The 24921-nt window shown below is 41.0% G+C and overlaps 1 protein-coding gene across 1 annotated transcript in view; it reads right to left on the bottom strand.

The window, feature by feature from the left end:
* Nucleotides 1–24921, bottom strand: part of LOC119905437 (ERC protein 2) — a 164690-nt gene that overhangs the window by 110365 nt on the left and 29404 nt on the right. The window contains exon 8 of the mRNA XM_038722471.1: nucleotides 16915–17082. Within this exon, the coding sequence (XP_038578399.1) occupies nucleotides 16915–17082 (168 nt within the window). The remainder of the gene's footprint in view (nucleotides 1–16914; nucleotides 17083–24921) is intronic.

Below are 24921 nucleotides of genomic sequence, written 5' to 3'. Positions count from 1 at the left end.
TCGCCCTCTCTGAAAGGCAACTCATTTCTCTGTGCTTGTCATCGGCTCTGGAAATATGACGGGGACAGCTGTAAAACCCAAAGATCCTGGCACCGACACGTATGTGCATGCGTGTACACGCACACGCACAGCCACACACAAATACACAGGGGGACGATAACCGCAAACTGAACAATATGTAGTAACAGAGTGTGTACTTCCCAAGAGAAATCTAGGTCACAGAAACACGATGAAAGAAGACGTACTGGAAAAATCTTACTGCTACTTGAAGTACTCTACGATCACATACTGTAATCCAAGTAAAGCATGTACATATTAAACTTGTATTTTATGATGTTTGTGTGTGTCATAGTATACTAAAACATGCACACCTGCATACATATCCTGCCATCAGAGCTTGTTGATTCCCAGATTAATAAAGGACTTCCTCCTGCTCCTGAGCACTCAGATGTGGCTCTTCAAAGAGAAACAGTTTGGTCATGGAGCTCAGGGAAGACAGTGACCTTTTCAGCATGAGGAGGGTGTTCTTGCACTTCATTTAACCCCCTCTCCCACCGCCACTTCCCACCACCACCCCATCTCCGCCTGTGAAACAGAGCAAATATGGGCAACACTGGAAGACGGTGGAAGCACTGATACTGTGTAAGCTGGCGCCCCCATGTGGCAATTTACTGCAATGTGCCCATATATCCACCTATGACAACTCCCAAGTTAATTTACAATGACAGTGTTTCTCAAGCATCCACTGTGTGAGTAGTGTGACAAAGCAGAATGAAAAAGTGAACTCCACACACAAGAGATACTGTCCTCCCTGCTCCCAGGTTTTACTTGAACAGGATAGTCACCTTCTACACACTACCTCATTATAAGTGTCCTTGAATAAGGGTCGCAGATAAACATAAAATGTTAGGAAACATTACACTGCACAAATGGCGTTTCCTACTGCAAGAGAATTGCCACCATATACTTCCCATCAGATATCTGTAGACCGCTGAGTCGACTGGTTGGGAATGAAAGGGGACAACGTGACACTGAGACCCTAACAGAGGAAAATGACACCTCTCCCCCTTTTCACCTGAACAACCTTCCTGATGTCATGCTACTTTGCTCAAGGAGTCATTACTCATCTGTTATCGAGCAGAACGACGGAGCACAATGACTTCATAAGATGAGTGGTGCCCGAGAGAGGGAAGAAGAGAAGGGAGGGTCAAGAACCACAATGCTCAGGTTCTGAAATCATCCACACTTCTAAACAAGGAGAGGTCATTCTTTTTTTGCCTCCTCAAAGTGAGCAAGTGAGAGTTGCTAACTCTTCCTCCTGGATGCTTTTTGATCGGAACTTTCCTGCAGAAGAGGTCTGGGCACTTGCACAAAAACCCATATTGTGCCACTGTGAACCTGCATGTGTGCTAGCATGCCTGCATGTCTCTCTATGTCTGCTGCGCAGTTCGCTGCAAAACCCATTTTGCCTCCAAAACCAAAAAGGACCATGCAGAGGCAGGCCCTCGCCTATCCTACATCCAAAAAAGAAAAGGTGGAATCAGTGTAACTGGGAATAAACGAAAGAGACAGAATTTTCTACGGGTTTCACTACAATTACGACTGAGGCATGCAAGCTTCCTCGCCATTGCCTCAACATTATTTTAGCTCCTAACTACCAGTGCCTGTTCACAAATACAAAGGTGCCCTGTGTCCATCAGCAACACACACTCTCATTTGAATGCAAGCGCACAGGCACATAAACATACACAAAAGCAGAGAGAAATACACTAAATGAATACACAGAAACAAGCATACAAAACACGATGAAAACATATGATGAACTTCATTTATCAACATCCATAAATGTGTTTTAGCTTTCTAGTATATTTTTTTTTACAACTTGGCAACTTTCCCTGTATTTGTTCAGATTGTTGATCACATGACCTCCATCACATGGCCATAGTTGTTAATTAATGATGATGGCACAACCTGAGAAACATTAAATAAAGAACAGCAGAACACCCACAAAGAAAGGAAAAATCAAGAAATTGTGTTAAATTAGCCGAAAAAATCTAAAAACTGTTCTCCAGAACAAACACAAATTATTTAGCAGCCAAAGTAATGGGGTTTCTGGTTCAAAAAGGCTATAATTTCACAACAAATTACACATAACATTAATATAATTTTGTTTATGGAATGCCACATGAAATAAGTGAAACACCAATTGCATTACATGAAACTTCAAATGCAAAAAACAAATTGCATGCAGACAAGACTTCAGGAGCGGGCCAAGGAATGGCAGATAATGTCCTAGACAAGTAAGCGCAGCTGCAATCATCAGCAAGGTGGTGACGAGGAAAGGGTTTACAAGAAAAAAGTCACTGAACTTGGAGCCATTTTGCCACGCCCATGCCTGAGACCCATATCAGACGAAAATGTTTTCGAGCACCTTCAGCTCTAATTATCTCATCAGAAACATTTCCTAAAAATAGTAATCCTAATATGCAGCTACTGAAAGAACAATATTAGTTTGATAAATGAGGCCTACTGATCATGTGCATGGTTATAGACATTTCCACATGAACGCACATATCTACTTGTCTAATTCTGTACGTCCATTGAAACATTTGCCTTATTCTGAACATACAGTACTGATCTTTAAAGGAATATACACACGCATACACACTCACAATCAGGCTGTGAATATTATCATGAAAGTTAGGCCTGGTTCAGGCAAAGGGGGCTGCATACAGCACTTACACATATGACAAGCAGACATCCACCCCCTCTCCCCACACATTCCTCCAGAAAGTCATTCACACAGAAATCCTCCACTGCATTCATACATAACAAACAGACACCAACAAACACACACACGTACATTTACATATATATAACACAGATGCAGACATGTACACGGAGAATGAGAAACAGCGAGAAAGATGAAGCGAATGTTGTTTTCATAGGGATTTCTCCTGGACGACCACAGAGCAAAATGAGCAGGGAGAGACTCCTGCAGGCCCAGAGCTGTTCAATGAAGACAGATTGCACTTGTGCAAGCTAGGCTGTACGTGGGTGTGAGTGTGTCTGTGTGTGTGCTGGCCAAGTTGATCCACGTCCATGCTCTTTAGGCTCAAGACCCTATCTCTGCCCCCCTCAGCTGTGGAATGCTGCAGTGATTGCTGGGTAATTACCCTGACGCTTTATTCCTCTGCTCCCAGCACCATTAGTATTAATTCTTTTCTTTTTCTCTTTTTTGGAGTGAGGAAAATGGGAGCCCTTTGATCTGAACGAAAGAAATAATAAAAAAAAAAAGAGAATAAGGAAAGAAAGAAAGAAAAGTGGCCACCAGGGACCACAGCAGCTGTGTGCTAACCTGTATCTTCTGACCCAGGCAAACTATACAGTGATCTGTTCGGACAGGTCAAATACACCATACAGTGATATGGTGCTGCTGAGAAATGTAGGGTCATACTGTGACCCACTTTCATTTGTGAGGGGTCGACAGAAACTGAAGTGCCTGTCTCAGATCTTGCAGTATGAAATACTAACACTTGACTGCCAACAGGTGAGGTCGAAAAAGGTCAGCCTGAATTATGGCTCGTGTCTTCATCAGGATACAGTCAGGTTTAAGTTGTTCATCAAGTTGGAGAGAGTCATCTAACACTTCTGATTTCTTGAACTGAAGTGCACATGTTGTGGTCAGGAAGAAGACAGATTTGAATAGCTGGAGTCTGACAAACACTGGGTTTGTCCTAACTGATGTGTAGCCTGGCTCCAATCAGCCAGCCTCAGGCTCTCGCCATTAACCCCGGCTGATTGCTGATAGGAGCAGAGGGGGATCCAGGGGGGCCAATCACAGGCTGTTTACCGGAACCTCCCCAGCTCCAACAGGCTTATCTGTAGCTATGTCTCTGCACTGTGATTGGTCAGATGGAATCCATTAGGATGAAAGGCATCGGTGGCCTCATCACAGATCTATCAAGATCACACACACGCAGGAACGTACACATGCAGTGAAGCATTATCTCTGAGAAATACATCTGTTTCATTCAGACAATTACTCACCTGGAATACATGTACCCTGCAGTGGATCTACGTTAGGTATGTCTGTCAGTGATTCAGTGTTTATTAACTGCCTCACAACATCCTCATGAAGCTTCAAATAGCAGAGCACTTAACATTTAGCGGCCAGTGCAATTTGGTAATTTTGGAATGAATAACCTTGACCTGGTCCTACCACACATAGCGCACATCAGACCAGGCCAATGCAGATAGACTGCCCAAATTCCGACACTGAGGCACTGATTTGATTCTGCAAGTTTACTGCATGATGTCAGGTGGCAATTTCATGCTATAACATTATATATGCCAAGTCTTTATAATCAGTAATGATATTCAAGCTATGCTTCATAACATTACTTTTGGGGTAGTAATAGCATTGGTTATGGTATCTTCTGGAATTTTTCAATACAAGTGTGAATGTGATATACATGTGTTTCATGGCAGATACTTTTTTAAAAACCTTAGTTTGAGGTATAAATAAATATTTTTTCATTTTACAAAATGTGCCATACTTTTCAAAGCATCAGTATTTAGTGCTGTCTTAACTGAGCCGTTTCCTAATTAGAACAGGAATAAGAATCTGACTTGAAACTCATTTCAGCTAATAATCAAAAATATTGAGGTTTGATACCCAGCCCTTGTAAAGCTGGGTCATTGGACATGATGACCTTTTTAGGCAAAAAACACTTATTATATGACTTTTTTTAGAAAAATTGTTTAAATTTGAGTGTCTGACAGACATTATTGTCTGTCAGACACATCTGGATATAAATGCATCAAGCAATGCTCATTTTTATTTATACACAGTACATATGCACACACAAATGCACTCTAAACACTGTGCCAATGCTGGACTAATATTTTCCTTTCTACCATCATGGAGCACTTCCACCAGCAATCCATATGCATCAAACTCAAAAGTGCCAGTGTTGTTCTGGAGCAGTGTGTAAAACATGTGGGAGGAGGGAGAGAAAACAGTGAGGATTTTTAGGGGGTGGAAACATGGTCAGCGTAAGCCTACATTGGTACATTAGTCTGCTCAAATGAATACAACGTTAACAGAAGAAGGTCACTAAACAGTATGCGTCCGTTGATTCAACAAGGGACATGAATACGGAGTGTATTTCAACAAAAATGAAAGCTCAGGAAATTAGGAAAAACGGACAGGAGAGCAATTGCTCCACAGAGAGAGAGATCAAAGTGGGGGAGAGGAAACACAGGAAGTGTAGAAGGCCAGGGAACATCTCTATTTATCTCTACATCACTCTATTTTTCTTCATAATCAAAGGCCTAGCTGTGCCGATGACACAAGGTCGGAGCAAGCGATGACACCAGGCAAGCGCTGAAAGAGTCTAGCAGAGGGTACACTGAAACAGAGCTGAGTTCCCCTGAGAAAGTCTAGGGGAGACCTGCTAGACAATCATAACTAACAGAGACCCTTGTGTACAAGGCATCTTCTGTATAGACGCACACACAGAAACATACACACATGCCCAAAGCAGCACAAGCCGACATAATCAAATCTCCCTGTCTGTGGTTGCTATAGGGAGGGAACATGATAGGGGATACTATACTTCCATGCACAGAGACAGCCTTTTTAAAAGCATGAATATGGATTGAGACGACCACAATGTTTGAACATGAATAACACATGTATGCCAAAACCACACCACAACCGGCTATGCATGTGTACCTCACACTCCCCCACCCCTACAGCATAAGAAAAAATAAAGCAACCAAAAATGAGAAAATAAATAAATAAATGCTTCATTATGCATTGGACATGGTCTCGTAGACCAAGGGCTCAACAGAGCAGCCACTGTTCTGTGTTGTGATACGTAAGACTGAAAATGGCCACACAATCCTAGCATATGCATTTTCTTTTTTCATTTAAAGACCGGTTCCTCATTATTTTTAGTTAAATTCAGCCACTAACTATTAGGATCAATGTAGGGCTTAGACTAATGACGTCATGGTACCATGCTATAAGTCATGGTGACTGTCCATGGAGCGGCCCCTAGGAGGAGATAAGAATCCTCATACTCTCTGGAGTCAGAAAAAAGGGCACCAGGGAACAATATATGCTGCAGTTTAAGAAAGTATCTGCAGTGGTGTACTATTAATCTTTTTTTTTTAAGTGTTTAGCACTGGCCTATCTGTGTCTCATCCACCCACAAGTCTTGTGTTAATTCTCCACTATGTATCCCTCGTTGTATTCAAGCTGCACCAAAGAGGGGCTGTAGAGTGACACTTGACCATTCACAAGTTCCACACTTCTCCTAAGCTTTGAAGTCAGAGAAGCCTAACTGATATGTGGTTTTGAAGTGTGGTTTTACTGAAGTACTTTCCTGTGTTCCTCTTGACACTTAATATATTTGGCAGAAACCGTTAAATCTTTAAAAGTCGAGCTTTTTAATTACCACGTAGAAATGAAAATAAAATAAATCACAAGTACAGTAAAGACAACAATCAAATCAAAAGCTGAATCGCTCAAAACATCCAAAACAACACGGCCAGGGAAGAAAGGTTTGATTTATTATTATTTATTTTTGAGTACAAAACTGCAATCTGAAGAGGTTCAGACACTACAGTTTGATACACCAAACAGACTCCCTGTTGTTATTTACATTACTTATTTTTTTCTTCCGTTTCATTTTATATTACACCCACATAAACATCCTACAGACTGTTTTTGCTCTTAGTTCTCCAGATGTCAATTTCTTATGACTAGGAAGAGAGCGAACACATTCCCATACACACACACACACACACACACACACACACACACACACACAAACACATTGTGACACACCAGTTGATCTGTCATCAGCCTGTGTCATCATCTCAAACACTCTGGGTGGTGGGGAATTGGACCCGTTTGCAGTGAAGATAGAGAGCTTGTCGTAATAACACAGATGCATCATCTTAAACCTCAAAGCTATCCAAGAGGATGACACATGTGTGTGTGTGATTGTGCGTGAGTGTGTGTGTGTGAGTCTGGTATAGTTATTGACTCTTTTCATCAGTGGCGGAACATATACAAGAGATTAATAGCCCTATAAACTCTGTTTTGTTGACTCATTCAGAGCTGATAATTTTATGAGGAGGAGGCCCGCCACTCCATCGACTTTTAAATGATCTAAGCTAAACCTCATCCCATTGTGTCATGAAAGCAACTTGTTCACAGCAAAGGTTTTTAGGTAACTTTCATAAGTTTCTCTGCTGACCCACATTCAGCTGATCCTCAACCCAGCTTTGCTTTTCTGTATCCAGAATGTTTTGTCATATGAAAAAAGTCCCCTTTTATTGAGGAAAATGTACCCTTGATATTTAGATACAGGAAGTATCAGGGAAAGTTTTACTCTGTCCAGGGAAGGTTCGGTCTATGTCTTTTACGAATGGAATGCAATGACTTATACAGTATAAAACCGGGAAGGAAGTTATGCTTCCAAGCTACACTCCTGTCTTTCCGTTTGTATACAGATTTGTAAGTTATAGCGTCCTAGAATAGAGGCATACTTTGTGAAGGAAACCCATGTGGTTCCCTAAATCGTAGCTTACAAGCCCAGGAGTTACAATATTTTATATAAATTTAAGTTTTAAATTCCATTTGAACAAGGTCACCAACAGCATTTTTCTGTTTAGAAATATTACCACGGAATGATTAGTCATAATATGCTACAGAGTTGGTTCACCCAAATTGCAAAAACATGTTTTCTCACATCCTCTGGAGGTATCTAGCTATGTATACAGATAGTTTTAGTATTATTTGGCCAGCTTTTCTGGCGCCACCCAAATACAACAGAGATGAATGGATCATTTGTAGTGCTCCCAGCCTTGAAAAAATATATTTAAAAGATGTATAAAAGATTAAAAAATCTTCTTTCAGAAACAATGTCCTGCTTACTCTGGGTAATCCACAGACCTCGCTGTGAACAGTTTTTATTGGAACCACTGACTATTGAAGAAAGATCCCCTATAAAAACTGTTGACAGTATGTTGACAAATGGATTTTTTCCTGGTAAATCCCACTTAAGATTTTGTGACTGAAGATCAAAACGACACTACACTACAGTGCCTTGCTGTTGTAGGACTCTCTGACTTTTTTTAATATCGTGATAGTACAGAGGCAGATAGGAAACAAGGGGAGTGAGATAGTTGTATGCTACCAGCTACAACCATTCACCACTCTTTCTAAAGTATTGCTGAAACTGATAAACAGTGAAGCTGAGACTCATGGATGTTGAGCTAAGGCTGCCAAAGAAAGGCATAGACCTATGAAGACAGAGCGCACAGAATCTAAAATGGCCTAACAGGCTCCTCACAGCTACTAGATTACAGGTTTTTAACTATGAAGAGTGTGGAAAGGGAATCAAACTGCAGTATTTAGTCACCCTTTAAGAATGTGGCAGTTTCAAAAAAGGGACTCAATGTTTGCTGTTGGAAATGTATTTTTTAATAGTGTATAATATACTTGTGACATTTATCAGCCTTGTTTGAGTGGATTTCAACTGAAATTGAACTCTGCCTAGCATGAACTAGAGAGTTTGTTATGTTGAAACCAACTGCTTGCACTGTGATGTGTTCATAGAACTTAGAACTCTAACGTTACTCACTGTAGGTACCAAATCCTTGCTGCTGGCTGCATCCCTATCTGCACATTGCCAAAGTGGTCATGTCTGTCAAAGAAGGTTACCAAAAATGTGCCTGTTCATAATTACTCGTGTGTTGTTGTCTATTCTCATCTCAGGGCATCAAATACTGACGCTTTCAGAAAGGCTGACATAGCATTATTTGATCATAGTATTTGATGCAAAAGGTATCCTTCGGCGTGCATATTAGACACTACTGTGTGCGTCTGTATGAGACGCCCTGTATAGACCGGAAGCGCTAGTAGCTAGCTAGGTAACTAGCTATGTTAGTATTAAAAGCGTTGACAGCTTCCCAAAGCCCCTTACCCTAACCCTAACCATTACGGGGGTATGTGCCTAAACCTAAGTCAGCAACTGTATGCATGTCGACTGGCTAACCCTAGCTGCCAGCACACCGTTAGGTCCTTTGTGTTGCTACTTTGTTAGATTGTTGTTGTTATTAGAAATTAAAAATGTACAGTTGAATAAGGTTTTTCATATCTTAAGTATATTCCTATTACATCATAGTGAACAGTTTAATCTCCAGTGATTAAAAAACATTTTGTCATCTTGATTTGAAAGATTTAGTTGGATCATTTTGAATAGGCAGATTTGCGGTAACCTTCTATGACTGACAGAACCAATTTTTGCGCATGTGCAAAACAGATCTGGCAGGCGGTACGGATTTGGAACTGACACTCACATCATAATGGAAGTGGCTCAAGAGAATTGTGGTGAGCTGTAGAGCAGTACAGAGAGCACTGATGGAACTTTTACAGGACCCACCTTTTTTGGTGGTAAGTAACGTATTTGTCTAAATGTTTAGCAAGACAATGTTTTGTTGACAGAAACTCACACATCAATGTCATGGTTATCGAAGGAATGTTAAAATCAAGGGCAACAGGACTTAGTAAAGGTACTAGAAGATGTCTTCCCAAAGAACATTTTCCTCTTGGATGACAGCAGGGTTCAGCAGCAAACTGTGTTGTCCAAAAAAGGTATTCTATTTTTATATTCTGAATTGTCACCTGCCACCTGAATCTTGTGCTTCCTTGGTGCAGGAAACGTCCCCTGAATGCAGGAAATTAAGTGTTTAATACTTAAAATCTTCTGGGGGACAGAAGACACCCCTATCAACTATTTCATCAATACATTTCTTTTCCTAAATAGTAGGCCTATTAAAATATATTCTTGTCTTGTTGTCATGGCCCCAATCTTGTCCAATGTTACGTCTCATGGGCTAAGTGTTTCGTCACACCCCTAATCTGAGACGTTAAATGGAAGGATGTGGTATTGGTGAGGGGTGTCCGACTGATTTTGGTGGGCCGCCTGGGCCAAAAATGCCAGGGTCTATTTTTTGTCCCAGTCCAGTCTTGGATGATTGTTCTCAATATCACGTTGGTCAGGAAGCATTTTTTTTAAATAATACATTGTTGCGTTTTACGTCTAGTCCGGTTTGTATACCCATTGATTCATTACAAGCAAACCAAGAGGTGTAAACATGAAGCCACATGGACTGATTCAATGATTCAATCATACGGCAGTTTTGGCGACTGTCATCATATGTCATCAGCGCTACATGGACCCTTGCCATGAAATTAGTTCACTAAGAGTTACTTGATTATGAGCCTTAATAGTCGAGAGCGACTGCAACTGGACATCATATGACGGACATGAGTTTATTTTGTTCCACACCAGTTTCCCACCAGCCTTAACAAACCAAACCAAACGAGCAAATACAAATAATGTTTGAACTAAACAAACAGGTGAGGTTAAGTTAACCATGTATTGTCAAGGGAATGCTATATTTTTGTGCTTTTAGATGTCTTCTTTGTATGATTTATAACACACAGTTTGTCCCCTTGATGAAAATGATTTCCTTCTATTCAAGAAAATTACAGATGATGGTAAAGAATATGACCACCTGCAGTCTGAGATTATCAGAGTGATGCAGAGCCAGTCTTTGCATCCATTCCAGAGCATCAGATATGAGAAGATTCTGTTGCCTGAAACAGCAGGATGTTTTCATCTCACTCTGGAGAAAGACAGAGCGGAGGGGCAGATGGAGGCAGAAGCCAAGAAACTTTCTATTGAGAAACTTTTGTGAAAAGAGGTACACATAAACAAGATGAAAGAAGAGTTCGAGACAGAAAGCATAACAATGACCAGAGAGAGAGAGGCCTTTCAAAGAGAGTGTGCCCAAATGACTGAGATGAGGAATGCCTTCCAGTTGGAGAAAGAGATTATGAAAAATGCAAGGCGAATCAAAGGCATTTAATGCAGAAAAAATGCTATGTGCGAGGAAAGGAAGGCCTTCAAGATAGAAAAGAAAGAGATGGTCATGACGAGAGAGGCCAACATTCAAGAAAGGTCGGACATACAGAGGATGAGGGAGGCTTTCAAGTTGGAGAGAGAGAACATGAAAAAAAAGAAGCCTTTGACAAAGAGCACATCGCATGAAAATGAAGCCCTTTGATATTGAAAATGATGCTATGAGCGATGAGGAAAGCCTACATTCAAGAAAAGACATGCATCCAGAGGATGAGAAATGCCTTCCAGTTGGAGAAGGAGAACATAGAAAAAGAAAGAGAAGCATTGAATAAAAAACTTATGGCAAAATGTAAGTGGAGAAAGGACTTTTACACTGAAAAAGATACCATGTGTGAGGAAAGAAAGGCGTTTGAGATGTAAAAGGAGGAGATGGAAAAGATGAGGACAGCCTACATTTGAGAGAAGACACACATCCAGAAGATGAGGCAAGCTCTGAGCAAAGAGGCAAGCATGACCATGGAGAAGAAAAAGAATAAATAACACCAATCGAAAAAGGACCAATCAAAAAGGTCATTATAGCCAGTGATTTCAACATGTCAGACAATTCATCTTCCAGCTTAATTTCCATTTAGGCCTGCAGGGATGAACATAACAACTACAGCTGCACCAAGAAACGTAAACACAGAAGATGCATAAAGAAGCAGAAGCAAAAATCTCTCCTATGAGCCTTTGAAAACATTCAATTAAATATGTATTTATAGTACATTTAAGTGCAACCGCTGCATGTATCTATACTGTATGTATAAGTTATTTAAAAAGTATGTTTGTTGAAAGTCCAAAACAATATTTTGAGTTGTAAAAGAAATCCTAAGTAAAATTAGGGAAATTTTTGAAATGTGGTCTGTATGAGCAAGACTAGCTAACTAACAGTTCAGATCTGTCTCAATGTATCAGGGTGGTGTGAATTGTGATGATGCAATTATAGAAGTGCCCAATTTACGTCTGCTCACCTACTCGTTGGTCAACAGAGTAATGCTGTCATCAGAGATGGGGACTTGAGTTTGAGACTCAGACTCGAGTCCGACCTAAGTTGCACACACGGTGACTTCAGACTCGACTCGGACACGAGGTGCAGGACTCGTGAGCAATGTTTATTTTTAGGAAATGTCTGATGAGCTCGTTGTTCCCCTCCCTGCGTTACCTATAACCTACATACATAACATACTACGTGTCTGAGGACAACAAATACTGGCAGCTGCTGTGCTGCGTGTCATCATAAACTTTGGCTTTAAAACATCATACAACAAGACCCAAACAAAAAAGCGCTGAACGCAAACTAGGTTAGTAACCTGAGGTTAGTAAACATGTTTAGCTCAGCATTGGCCATTTAACGTTAGCTTGCTTCTTGCTTTAGCTACGACCTACAGGAGTTTAACTCCCGACTGTCGTTCGTTGTGAAAAGATGAGTGTTTGTTTGCTTGCCAAACTTGTGGTGGTTGATTAACGCTGCCATCAGGTTAATTATTAACGGTGGCTGCAAACAGGTTACAAGTTTATTATCGATCATGTAACATTACAATTTTATTTAGTTATAATGTTACCCTGGATTTGAGAGTCTGTGGGATGTGTTGACTTACAGTTTATAAGCTTGTTTAGAAGTTGTAAACGCATTGCGTTGTACATTAAGCTATAGACGGGTTTTCTTGTATACAAACACTACTGGATATGCGCGCAGCCAGGGGGCAAAAGCGCTTTGGTAGCCGGTCAGAAGATTGTACTCAACCACTGTAATCAACGTAGATTACGCATTGTTTGTAAATTCTCGTTGACTTAATAATGAACTGCCATTTCAGAGTTGGATCTGTTTGTTTGTGTTTCATTTCGCATATTAATAGAACATGTGCGACCACGCTGCAGGTTAGCAGTCAGCTGTTAGCCAAAAAGCTAAAGGAATAACGAGGGAGAGAAGCATTCTTTCCAGAGCTGTACTGTGGTACAGTGACTACTGCCATATAGCCTGGCTGTGTCACACTCAAACATGCAAAGAACATGGTCTTCAGTAAACGTTGTGAGACCAGCAAAAAGCTTTCAACCACGAAAAATTTTGTATTGAAGCATCTGCTAAGAAACGTGAAAAGCCTGTAGAAAGAAACTCCGGCAGCTAACGTTACTGCCAGTGATGCATCCAGGAGAGAGTGGTGTTTATCAACGTATTGTGTTTTGTAAAAGCACTGAATACTTACTCTTATAAGTGCATGTGCACTTATAAGCAACAGTAATGTTAGTTCAAAAGTCTCTTGCTTGATTTTTTAAATATCAGCCAGTGGCGTTAAAAACGTTATAGGTTTTATTAAAATCATACTCATTGTGGCTGTTAAGAATACGCGATTAGTTTAAAAAGTCGGGAGGGACCAGCTTTGTTTTTTCTATTTCAGACAGTGACGTTACAAAATGTTATGTACTGTAAAAATCATACTCATTGATGCTGTTATGAATACACGATCAGTTAAAATGTCGGGAAGGGACCTGTTTTGTTTTTTAAGATTTTTAAATTGCCTATATCCATAGCCTATAGGATACAGCATCATCTGGTCTAAGAGGCTGCAGTGTTTTCAGTTCAGCTGGTTGTTGACTCCTCAGGTTAATTATTGTTCCAGTAAAGAGGATTCATTTCTAAAACGCGCTGCAGAACAGGTTTCCCGTCCCTTTTAAGGTTGGGGTTCGGTGGTTGAAAGTAATTGTAACGTAACGAGTAACGTGACTATTTACTTTTAGTACACAGTAATAAGTAAAGTAATATAATTACTTTTTAAATGAGTAATAAGTAAAAAGTAACAATTTCTGAGTAATTTGCCCAACACTGCTGCTAGATATGTCGTATAAACTGATGTGCCGCGAGGACAGAATGCTGCATTGATTGCATTGCACATTACATGGTTGTGCTCTGTAAGTGAAAAAAAGGTTACAGTTACAGAATCTCTTATAGCTAAGCAGTTTTAGATATAGCCTGGATGGTACACAGCAGGTGATAAAAGATTCATTATAACCACTTGAGACTTGACTTGAACTCTAGCTCAAAGACTTGTGAGCATCTCTGGCTGTCATCCCCTGTATAGTGCAACTTTGCTCAGTTTTCCAACTTTGTCAAAATAAAAATCGGACAACATGTGATTTTCTTAGGCATTTCCTGTCATATTATTTGACAAAACAACGTTGTTTGGTAGCAACATAGGGTAGCAGTGGAAGGACAAGGTTTTGTCAGTGTAGTACACTTCTACCAGCATTTACAGACTTAAAGAAGATTTAAAGATGTCTTAATGATGAATAAAAGCTTGTTTTTAGCTCTGGTTGACGGCAAAGACTACATCGTGCCAAGATCTGAAAATCGCAAGTTTCGCAACTACTCAACTCAGCTTCATATACAGGTCAGCCTCAAAACATTTGATTTGTTAAGGTAGTATCAGTGTCATTACTCAAGAACATGCAGTCACCCTTTAGTTAGGAAATACATCCTTGACATTTAGATTTGTGTCTTGGGAGGACTTCATACTGCCTGCAAAGACTTCAAATACACACAGAGCTTGTCTGTGTATTTTATTATAAGGCAGCAGTAACTTGGATAGTATGAAGCCCAGAAAGGAAACTAGCTTTGACTCCTAGCTCCACTCCAGCCTCTCCCTTGGGACACAGCACTGTAAGTTATAGCACCCAGGGACTGTTGGGAAATAGGAAGTTTGGAAAACCAATCAGATTGTGGTCAGTCTATACAGTGTGGCTAATGGAATAAAACACCTGTTGTTTCACACTGTAAAACACTTGTTCTTCATTCAAATATCACTACTTCTTTTTTTTGTTTTTTGTTTTTTTTTAAATATCACTACTTCTTTCACTATTTCACGTTCACACATGTAAGAAACAGTGTCATAATACCAAATAAAAAAATGTTGAGATGAACATGTTTTTGTCCCAAATTACATGTGTCCATTTACTTTTAATGTACACATGTAATATGTTTTATACTTCCTGTGAAAATAATCCAATTAATCTTATTTCCATACTGCACAGACACCTTATTTTGAAAACTGGACGTTGTCCCACGTTTATCCTCGCGCTAAATTCATCAATTCCGACCCAGTTTGATAAATAATGTTGTATGTGGTATCGCGCAACATAAAGACTTCATAGCCTCTCTTCAGGTAGGACTCTCATACTGCAACACTTGTCTTTGTAAAGAGAGAAAATGACAGGATAAAGACGCTAACCTGCCTGTCAGCTCGCACTGGTCGTGTGCACTCCAAATTTAGGTGCAGCTACATTAATTGCCTTCTCAAAAACGAGTGACAGAACCACTCAAAGTGGGTCAGACTGTTTGCTGCCTTTTCTAATCAGCCACAGATGGAGTGGATGTGTTGGGAGAAAATTCAGCAGAACAGGGTCTGCAAACAGCGATTTTTGCATCTTTCACAGACACTTTAAAATGCTTCCACACTGCCAACATGTCAACGTAATTGTTTGGTAAAATTTATTTGGTCATTAGACTTATTAGGCCGAACACCAAAAGTGCTTTTTTTGCTATTTTCGACCAATTAATTAGGGCGGCCGAACATTCAGTGCATCCCTACAAATGAGTACAGCGCAGGTTGCACATAACGGACATCTTTAAACTCCTCACGCGGAAGCACCTGAAGGTTACACAAACATATGAATGCATTTGACCATATTCATTCACTCACATGTAAACGCACACATACATACGCACCATGCGTGACCTTTGGAGCCCTTTCTCATTAAACTCAGCATGGGAGAGGGTGGGAGGACAGCGAGAGAGATCTCATTTGATGACATGAGAGGAAACAAGGAAGTTAAGAGGGGACCTTTATGTGTGTGTAATTGGTTTAAAGAGGAATTGCCAACATGCGCACCACAGGCCCTTTCTAAATAGCTAACCTCATAAAAGTCATTAGGGCCTTCGAGACATGCCGTGCAAGTGTGTGCGTGTGCATGTGTGAGCAGGTGTGCATTTATACTGTATGTAGGAGGATGTGTGCGCTACTCTGGGACCAGAAATACGATGCTGCATTCACTGTCTCATCCACTGTATAGTACACATTTATGTGTGAAGGAATCTGTCACCAGCATATGCAACAGCGATAAACTGAGTAGCAGATCTTACTTGGCACACATTCAATGATTCAATGAGCCAGCACAGAGAATTAATTTCCAATATGGCTGGTTAACCAGGGAACGTTATCTGATGTGATGACAGTCAACAAACCTGTCACTGATCAAATATCTACACTTCTTTGTTTCCCTATAAAAGTGATTTAATTCACTCAACAGTAGTGCTTCCTAGCAAATGTAGAACGGAAAAAAGAAATAAAGATTTTAGTTTCTTTGTTTAGTACAGCTTTCATAACTATAATCAGAAGTTCCTTTGTTAAAGCAGTATTCATAGGGGGGAGGTTGGCCATTCAAAGGCAGCTGAACAAGCTGAAAACACAACATTGATTTCTTATCGCCCGCTGAAGTTGATATTATGCACATGTTGGTAAAATTTTACATATGTACACATCCAGCAGCCACGGAGCAAAATTATCATTCATTTGGACATGTGTGTCTGTCCACCTGACGAATGTAAATCCAATAATTACTCTCATTTTAGCTCTATTTTTGGTCTCAAAGTGCTCCTGATGGAAAAAGCTGGCTTTTTACTACACCAGCTAGTTGCTAACTTTATTCATCTCCCAGGTGGTGCTGTGCAGGTAGTGTAAAGAGGGCTTTCGCTGAAAACAGCTACCTGCTGCGGATGGAAATTGGAGGGAAATGCAAAGTCAGGTGATAATTCTTTATGGGTTTGTCACTACAAGCGACCCCTTTCACAAACATCACCATGTGTTAGACACTTGTACACTGCATGCAACACTTACAGATACTGATGATGTTGCAACTAGCAGGACTCCCTTACCTTCTTCTGCAGCACAATAACTTTCCTCTCCTTCACATCCAGCATGTCCTTCATGTCTCTGATCTCTCCTGTTAGGGTGCTCTTTTCATCAGTCAGGTCCTGCAGCTGCTTGCTCTTCTTGGTCAGCAACTGCTCCTTCTCCTCCAGACGCACCCGCAGTGCATCTACCTAGAAAAGACCAAGACAAGAAGTTAAGTGCAGATAAGCAGATAAGAAGTCAGAAAGAAACATGAAGAGACAGACCAAAAGGGAGTCAATCAGTTAACATATAGTCAGACAGAGATCGCAAAGGGAACCGCTGTTACAGTATGAATGCTTATACTTATAGACAGGTAGATAGAAACTCAGACAACCACAGTAAGAAATAAGTCAGAGTATATGATATAACGCAATATTCATACAGTTTAGCAAGTATGTTGAACGTGATCTGTAATAGACAGTTTGATTAGGAAACATACCAAACAGACAGAAAAGCATTAACACTTACAAAAGAAAGAAATACACAAAAAAAGATTACAAAAGCTTACACCATGAATTTTTCACCCCCAGTTCCCAGTCAGGATATGCTGTTATTCAGTACTGGAACTGACATGTCTCAACACCTTTACTTGTTGACATTTGGAAGTAGTAAAAGTTCAGCTTTGACCTAGTGTGGACTGGTGCAGTAAATGTGTGTGTGTGAGAGAAAAGGAGCCTGGAGGCTGTCCCATCATTTGTTATTGAGAGTGCTGTATGATTGGGCCAGCGCTGCCATAGATCAGACTGCTCACACACTCCACACTCACACATTAAAATCCTTCGTATCTGGCTGCGTGCAATGAGATGAGTGATATCTGAGCCCACTCCAGAACTTCTTATTGGACATATATCAGTGTTCTGCTGCACCGCCTACAGTGGCACACACACACACACACACACACACACACACAAGCACATGCATACACACTCTCAGCTGGCTGCCATGAACAGACTATTTGCTCCTCTGTTGCTCTTCAACACCTGATTACATTTCCAGCACTTTTTGCCATGGCGCAATGAGTGAACCCATTTGAACTTAATTTTAAGCTCTGAATTTTTTTTTTTTTTTTTTTTTACAAATTCAAGAGACACGCACACATACTGTAGATAAAGGGAAGCAGTAAGGGAGGGCTTGTTAACAGTTCTTTTAACAAGCGTCACTTGGACAGAGAGGGGACAGTGTGAAAACACTTAAAGCACAGGCTCTCTTGTGTTCTCCAGCTCGTCTCTCAACTATTTCACTGGGCACTTAAGGCGATCCAGAAAGCGAGGGAGCAGGGGTGGAAAGTAACTCAGTACATTTAGTCATATACTGTACCTAATTCTGAAGAACTTGCACTTTACTTGAGTATTCAGTTTTATGCCTCTTCATATTTCTGCTTCAGTACACTTCAACTATGCAAGACTTTTGTGGATGGAATCAATTATGCTTACATTGCTTTCTTTTACTTATGTAAATGATCTAAATATATCTTCCAAGACATGTTGGGAGTATGTTAGTAACTAACGAGCAACAAACCACGGTAGAAAAAACAATAACGTGGAACTGTGTTAGGCCACAGGTAGTTCCTACCCGCCTGCGTTTGTGTGTGTGTGTGTGTGTAAAATGAGAGTGCACCATGCGGACCGCAGACACACAGAGGGCTCCTCTCAAGCAGTAGCATTAGAGGCAGGCCAGGACCCCCAGGTGTAAGATGGTGAAGTATTTATCTCATATTGCTCCTCTGGCAGACAACCAGAGTCTAATACTGAGCCCTGCTCTGTCCTCTCCACTCCACACTAGCACACACACACACACATACACACTAGTGACACCACTAATCCTTTGTACGTACAGTATGTTAGTGCACGCACGTCATCCTGTGCGGATGCCCATGTGCCGCTACCTGAGCGCGTGCATGTGTGTTTGCCTCTGTGTGTATGAGACAGAATAAGGGGGAAAGAGAGATCCCACCCCCTCCCCTCAAACCCCACCTGGCGATTAGCAATTTAGCAAGAATGTAGCAGAGAGGCCTAACAGGAAATCCCTGCTGTCTCACCTGCACTGGCCCACTAAGCTGTGATAGTACTGTACAGACGCCCTGCTAATACCCTCTTAAAGCACTCACCGCTGCCAGGCACAGTATGCTAAAAACAAGGAGAGAGAGATGGACAGATGAGGGAAGGATGAAAGGACGGAGAGGAGTAAGGGTGAAAGCAAAGGTAAAGAACGTGGATCGAGATGATGGGAATTCTTCACATATTATTTGGCTTGAGCATATTTGCACCACTGACATGCTGCTCCTCCACTGGATAAAACTACTACTTCCATCAGCAGGTCTGTTACAGCAAATACTGTATGGCTTTATCAGCTGGCACACACGCTGAGATGACAGCTGACACGTCAAGGTGATTAACCTCTCTCTTCTCCTTCAATTTCCTCTGCAATTTTATTTTCCCTCTAGACCCGTTCATCTCAACTTCGTCTTCCAACAACACCCCTCTCTCTCTCTCTCACTCGCCCTGCCACTAGCACCTCTCTTTCAACACTCCATCCCTCCAGCCATGCTCCAAACTCTCCAGGAGTTTTCCTATTGCCGTTTAAAGGTGCAGGTCCTGTGGCGAGACAAAGTGATGTGTCGGTGTGAGAAATCCCTCAACTCCTCAAGCAAGGTTGTCTTTGGGACAGGTTTGTATTTCCCAGCTATGACGTAGGTTTGTGCATTTGTGTGGATTTGTGTTTCCATGTGAGAGCGATAACACGCAAAGCAGAACTCCTACGGTCTTATGGACAACAGGGGAACTCATTCTGCCTACGCAATTGGACATTTGGGACTACATTCTGCTTCTTACTATCACTGCCTTTTTTATTGTTTAGTGTATGAGAGAAAGAGAAAGAAAGTGAAGAGTGACGGGGGCTCACTGCTGTCCACTCTGACCCAGTTCTAATCCAAAGCGGACATTGGAGATTGCATTGAAGCGTTCCTAAGGTTAGATGAATTATAAACACATCTATATCACCCCATTTTCCAAACCCCACTTAGGCTTTCCAGCATCTCACTCAGCACCATATCATTTAAAAAAAATTACCTTGATATGTTTTCAAGATTTTGTGGTCGCAAGACTATTAATTCTTTGGAATTTCTTTAAACGAATACAGTCACAAACTAATAACAACTCTAAAGTGTGCAAGCGCACATGCATATAGTCAACAGTTTTCCACATGCACACATGCATGTACCTTCAATTAAACATGCAACCATGCACACACACACACACGCATAAACACACACTCACACTCTCCTTGACTTCCTCTCTTCATGCTTGCAGTGACAGCCAAATGTGGATTCTGGACACTGGTTTGCAAAGTAAAACAGAGGCTTAAAGAAAACAGCTTCTCTGTTTGTCCTCACCTCCCTTTTTCCTGCCTCACATTTCATCATAAAAGTTTTTCTGGCAGGGGAATCTGCAAAGGTATCAAGCCCAGCGCCGGCTCTGGGCCGCAATAAACAACACGTGGACTATATGAGTAGACCACAGTCAAAACGGCAGAACCGGAGAGGATGGGGAGACCACAGCAAAGGCCTGGGGACGCACCATAATACTTGTACACTCGCACAGTAACAGTTGCACTCTCGCTCACCCACTTGGGCACGATTAGAGTCAAAGGTTGACCAGAAAGACATTCCTAATAGCATCTTCTATCTTCTGCTTCCTCTCCGACCTTCATGGACACACACATGCACACACACACACACACACACACACACACACACACACACACAAACATGGGCTTTACTCATTCTTTGTGTTTCTATTCAAAAAATAAGTTTGTTAAAGTTGTTAAATCCCAAGAGTGGGTCTGGTGGAGTGTATGTGACGCTTGAACTCAGGTCTGCTGCGGTGCACTACACACAGCTGTGTGAGCGATTCACTGGCTGTATGACGGCCAGCCAGCCTGTGCAAATACAGCAGCCACTAGACTTAATTGATTTAAAGCCCTTTGCTGTGAAATGAATCATCTAAATTTATGAAATAATATTTGACTAATTCATGTTTGTCTAGCCACTAATGTGGCCAAGTCTGGATTGTATCAGTAAATGAAGGAAGGCTATTTCATTTCAAGATGATGCTAGACCATCAGAGCGTCTCCCATACGAGCTATGATCATTCAAATATCTCTTTATTAAAATATATGTATCAAAGAGAAATCAAAACACCCTCATATGATGAAGAAGGAAGGGAATGAAGGTGGACTGCTGGGTTCAAACTGTTAGTTTTGCTTTCACTCTGACTAATGTCTGCATTATTAAAGATTGAGGAAAGGTGAGTAGAATAAATGGCCAATCCAGTTTATAAAACACATACGTTTACAGTAGTAAATACACATACGTACACTGTCCTGCCTCACACAGAAGGTTTATAAGCACCTGGCTGTGGGTATCTTTTACTTACACAGATGTGAGAAGGAGTAGCTTTAAATGATCTATAGTTTTCGGATGAGGCAATAGAAACTTCCAATAGATGTCAGAAGGTCACTTTTGAATGTTGAGAGGTTAGACAGCCTGAAGACCAAAGCGGGATGTACTGTATGTGTATGTGCACAGGTGCAAGAGGGAGTTGTCAAACGGAAGAATGAAGCACTTCACAGAGCAACTGTGAAGAAGGGCAGAACTTCTCCAAGATCCTGCGCTGGTTCTGGGTTATCTGTTGTTAACCTGTTGTCTCAGAACTTGAGATGATAATGCATGCTTTTATTTCTTCCCACTTAGATTATTGCAACTCCCTTTTTACGTCTCTTAGCAAGTTGTCCCTGGACCGTTTACAAATGGTCCAAAATGCTGCTGCAAGGTTGTTGACCAGGTCAAGACGGAGAACTCATATAACAACCATTCTGTCCTCTTTACATTGGCTCCCTGTTAAATTCAAAATGCTCGTTTTAACATACAGAGCACTGCATGGTCAGGCACCCGGGTACATCTCTGACATTCTGCACCCGTATATTATCACTAGGCCACTAAGATTCTCAAAACAAAGCCTACAAGCTGTACCGTGTGCACGTCTCAAAACTAGAGGTGACCGTGCTTACCAAGTAGTTGCACCAACACTGTGGAATACTCTTCCATCAGACCTACGCTCTGAGGTCTCAGTCGGAGCATTCAAAAATCAGCAGACTTTTTTATTTAAACAGGCCTTTGTCTCCCTGTAAACTTTTAATTGTGAACATTCACGTTCTCTTTAAAATACAAAATGCCTTAATTTTGATTATTTATGCGCCTGTTAATATACACTAAATACATTGATTATATTAATTGATGCCTTTATAATGTTTGATGCTTATGTATGATTGTCTGATTGCTCCACTGTTTTATTGTTGCTTTTGTTGTTATTGTTATTATGATTGGTATTATTGTTATTATTTTTATCATTGTAAAGCACTTTGTGACTTGCTCTGTGAAAGGCGCTATATTAAATAAATTTTACTTATTTTTACTTACTTACTCATTTATGTCATTACACACACGATATACATGCACACACAGGAGATTTCCTCTCCACCTGAGCTGGTCACACCAGACATGATGACACCAGGGCTGATCTGTGCGGAAATGAGGGACATTCCCTGTCCTGGTTCTTAGTCTGGGTGTCATTTGAGGTGTGTCATCAAAGCCAGGGATAAGGCAACAGTCAGAGCTCTGATCTAAACTCATATAATAAATCACTTCAGGGCGGGCTCGTGATAATAAGAGGATGTAAACTGTCTCACAGCAGGGGCTGCAAGGTGGAGAGTGGGGCATAGTCTCATTGTACACTCTGACATCTGTGGATCAAACCATAGCAACACAGCTGTCTGCCCACAGGCTACAAAGGGAACATCGGAAAGCTCAGATGTAAAAGTAATAATAATACAAGGCACACACTCACACAGAACTCCCGGGATCCACTAACAAAAGGATCTTTGTCAACAGAATGAATGAATGTTTTCTACCAAAGCATGAAAGTCATGCCATGCTTTTGGTAGTGTACCAGAGGATGGATATACGACACAGAAAATGTAGGGGACCCACCCAGAGTACCATCACACTGACCCTCACTGTGCACAGCTGCCTCAGTCTCTCTTTTGCCCTCCATCCATCATCATTACCTCCTCCAGCAGAGATGGACACACACACACACACACATACACACAGGACACAAAACACATGCACATATGAAGGAAGAGTCGCTGCAGGCGTTCCCCCTCATTAACACTTGCTCTTTCTTTGATTATTTTTCCTGATCATTTCCAACGCTGCACGCCAGTTGCTACATCCTGTTTCCAGGGAATCTATTTCCTGTCAAAACACTGGGGTTATCACTTAACGAATGTGAACTAACACATGTTCATTTGAATTCATTCGAATGCAATCTATCAGGGTTGGGTTGGTTTCCCGTTTTTTTAGTCCTGTCCAGTGTATGAGCTTAAAGCAGTCTGATTTTAATGTGAACCAACTGAACTGGCATGTCATTATGAGACGTTCTGCCAATTTAAAAACTAGCCTACATCCAGAGGTGGACTGGGAGTGGTAATCTGGTATACCAGGCATTTTCTTGGTGGGCCGACACCAAGGTCGTGTGGCCCACCAAGAAAATGTCGTATATGACGCTGTATATATGTATGCATATATATATATATATATATATATATATATTGCAAAGTTTATCACAGTAGGAGAAAAAGTTTTCTCCTACTGTCTATTTCTAGTAATAAATATGTTACGTTACATCACGATGCAGTGAAAAGATATAAAAGACAGATGCATGCTGAGTTTAACTCAGTGCAGTGAGTGGGTAAGGGGAGAGCAACTGATTTAAAACCTGTCACTGATTTAAAAGCTGTCACTTTCAAGAGTGTCATTTAGTGAAACCCCTGTGTGTTAAGGCAAGTTCACTGGTGTATCAAGGACACTGGGCTGCTTGTCATCATAGAAACATGATGTTTATTGCAGCTTCAGTAATATCGGCTGCCTTCCCTTTGACACGCAGCTCCGCTGCTCACCGGAGCAAAAGTCTCATGACTGTTGATAGTATTTGCTATTGTTGCTATTATTTGCAACTTGTAACCAATCAGATGGTGGAAAATTGAGCAAGACTCCAGAGTGATGATTACAGACAGACACAGAGGGAGAAGCAGCTCGATCAGAGCCAAAGTAACACATTTTAAAATAATACCACGAATCGATCCGAACCGTTATTTTTGTGATCCATTGCATCACTAGTGAAGTAGCATTGATCACTCTGACGGGGAGAAAAATTTTGTCCCCACAAGGGATAAAAATTATTCAGCAGTGGCATGGATATATAAACCAGAAAGGGGAAAATTCCATGTATTTTTTATAGTTTCTCTTTCTCTGGCCCCCACAATACATACACTATTTACTTTAATGTTCATTAGTAGTTCTCTATAGTTTATGGGCGGCGTTTCATACAGTTTCATTCATGAGCTCTCAATATGTTCCACTCGGGAGCAGCAGTTTCACCAAAACCAGTGAATAGCGTTTTAAAGTTGTGTTTTTGTACAGTTGGCCTAGTCTCACATAGCCACCCTTATCTCATCGATTAAGCGCTATGCCAGCTAGGTCCTGGCCCTCTGTAGGGCTGCGGGAAGTTGGCCAATCAGAAGAAAGTGGGATTTTAGGCAGGGAGGCCTTAAAGAGACAGGAGCTAAAAAGGAGTGTTCAGAAAGGGTAAATAGAGGTACTGAAGCAATGGACAGTATAAGGAAAAAAATGTGTTTTTGAACATTTAAGTATGTAAACAGTTTCTAGTAGAAACCCAAAATACAAGTATTAGCCTGAATATAATATGGGAACTTTAAAATCAAACTGGTTGGAGAATGTGTACATCAGCCAAACCTCCAACCCATATACCCTAATCCTGAAGTTGCTCGGTAACATGATAAGCGAACCATCTTAATGATAACGGAGCAAACTATCTCATCTGCTGATGAAGGCCACAAGATGTTGCTAA

The sequence above is a fragment of the Micropterus salmoides genome, unplaced genomic scaffold (assembly GCF_014851395.1).
Source record: "Micropterus salmoides isolate LMB-PRFRI ecotype aquatic unplaced genomic scaffold, ASM1485139v1 Ms_hic_scaffold_16, whole genome shotgun sequence".
NCBI lineage: Eukaryota > Metazoa > Chordata > Actinopteri > Centrarchiformes > Centrarchidae > Micropterus > Micropterus salmoides.
The sequence above is the reverse complement of the archived record's forward strand: the minus strand, read 5'-3'. Positions and strand labels throughout refer to the sequence as shown.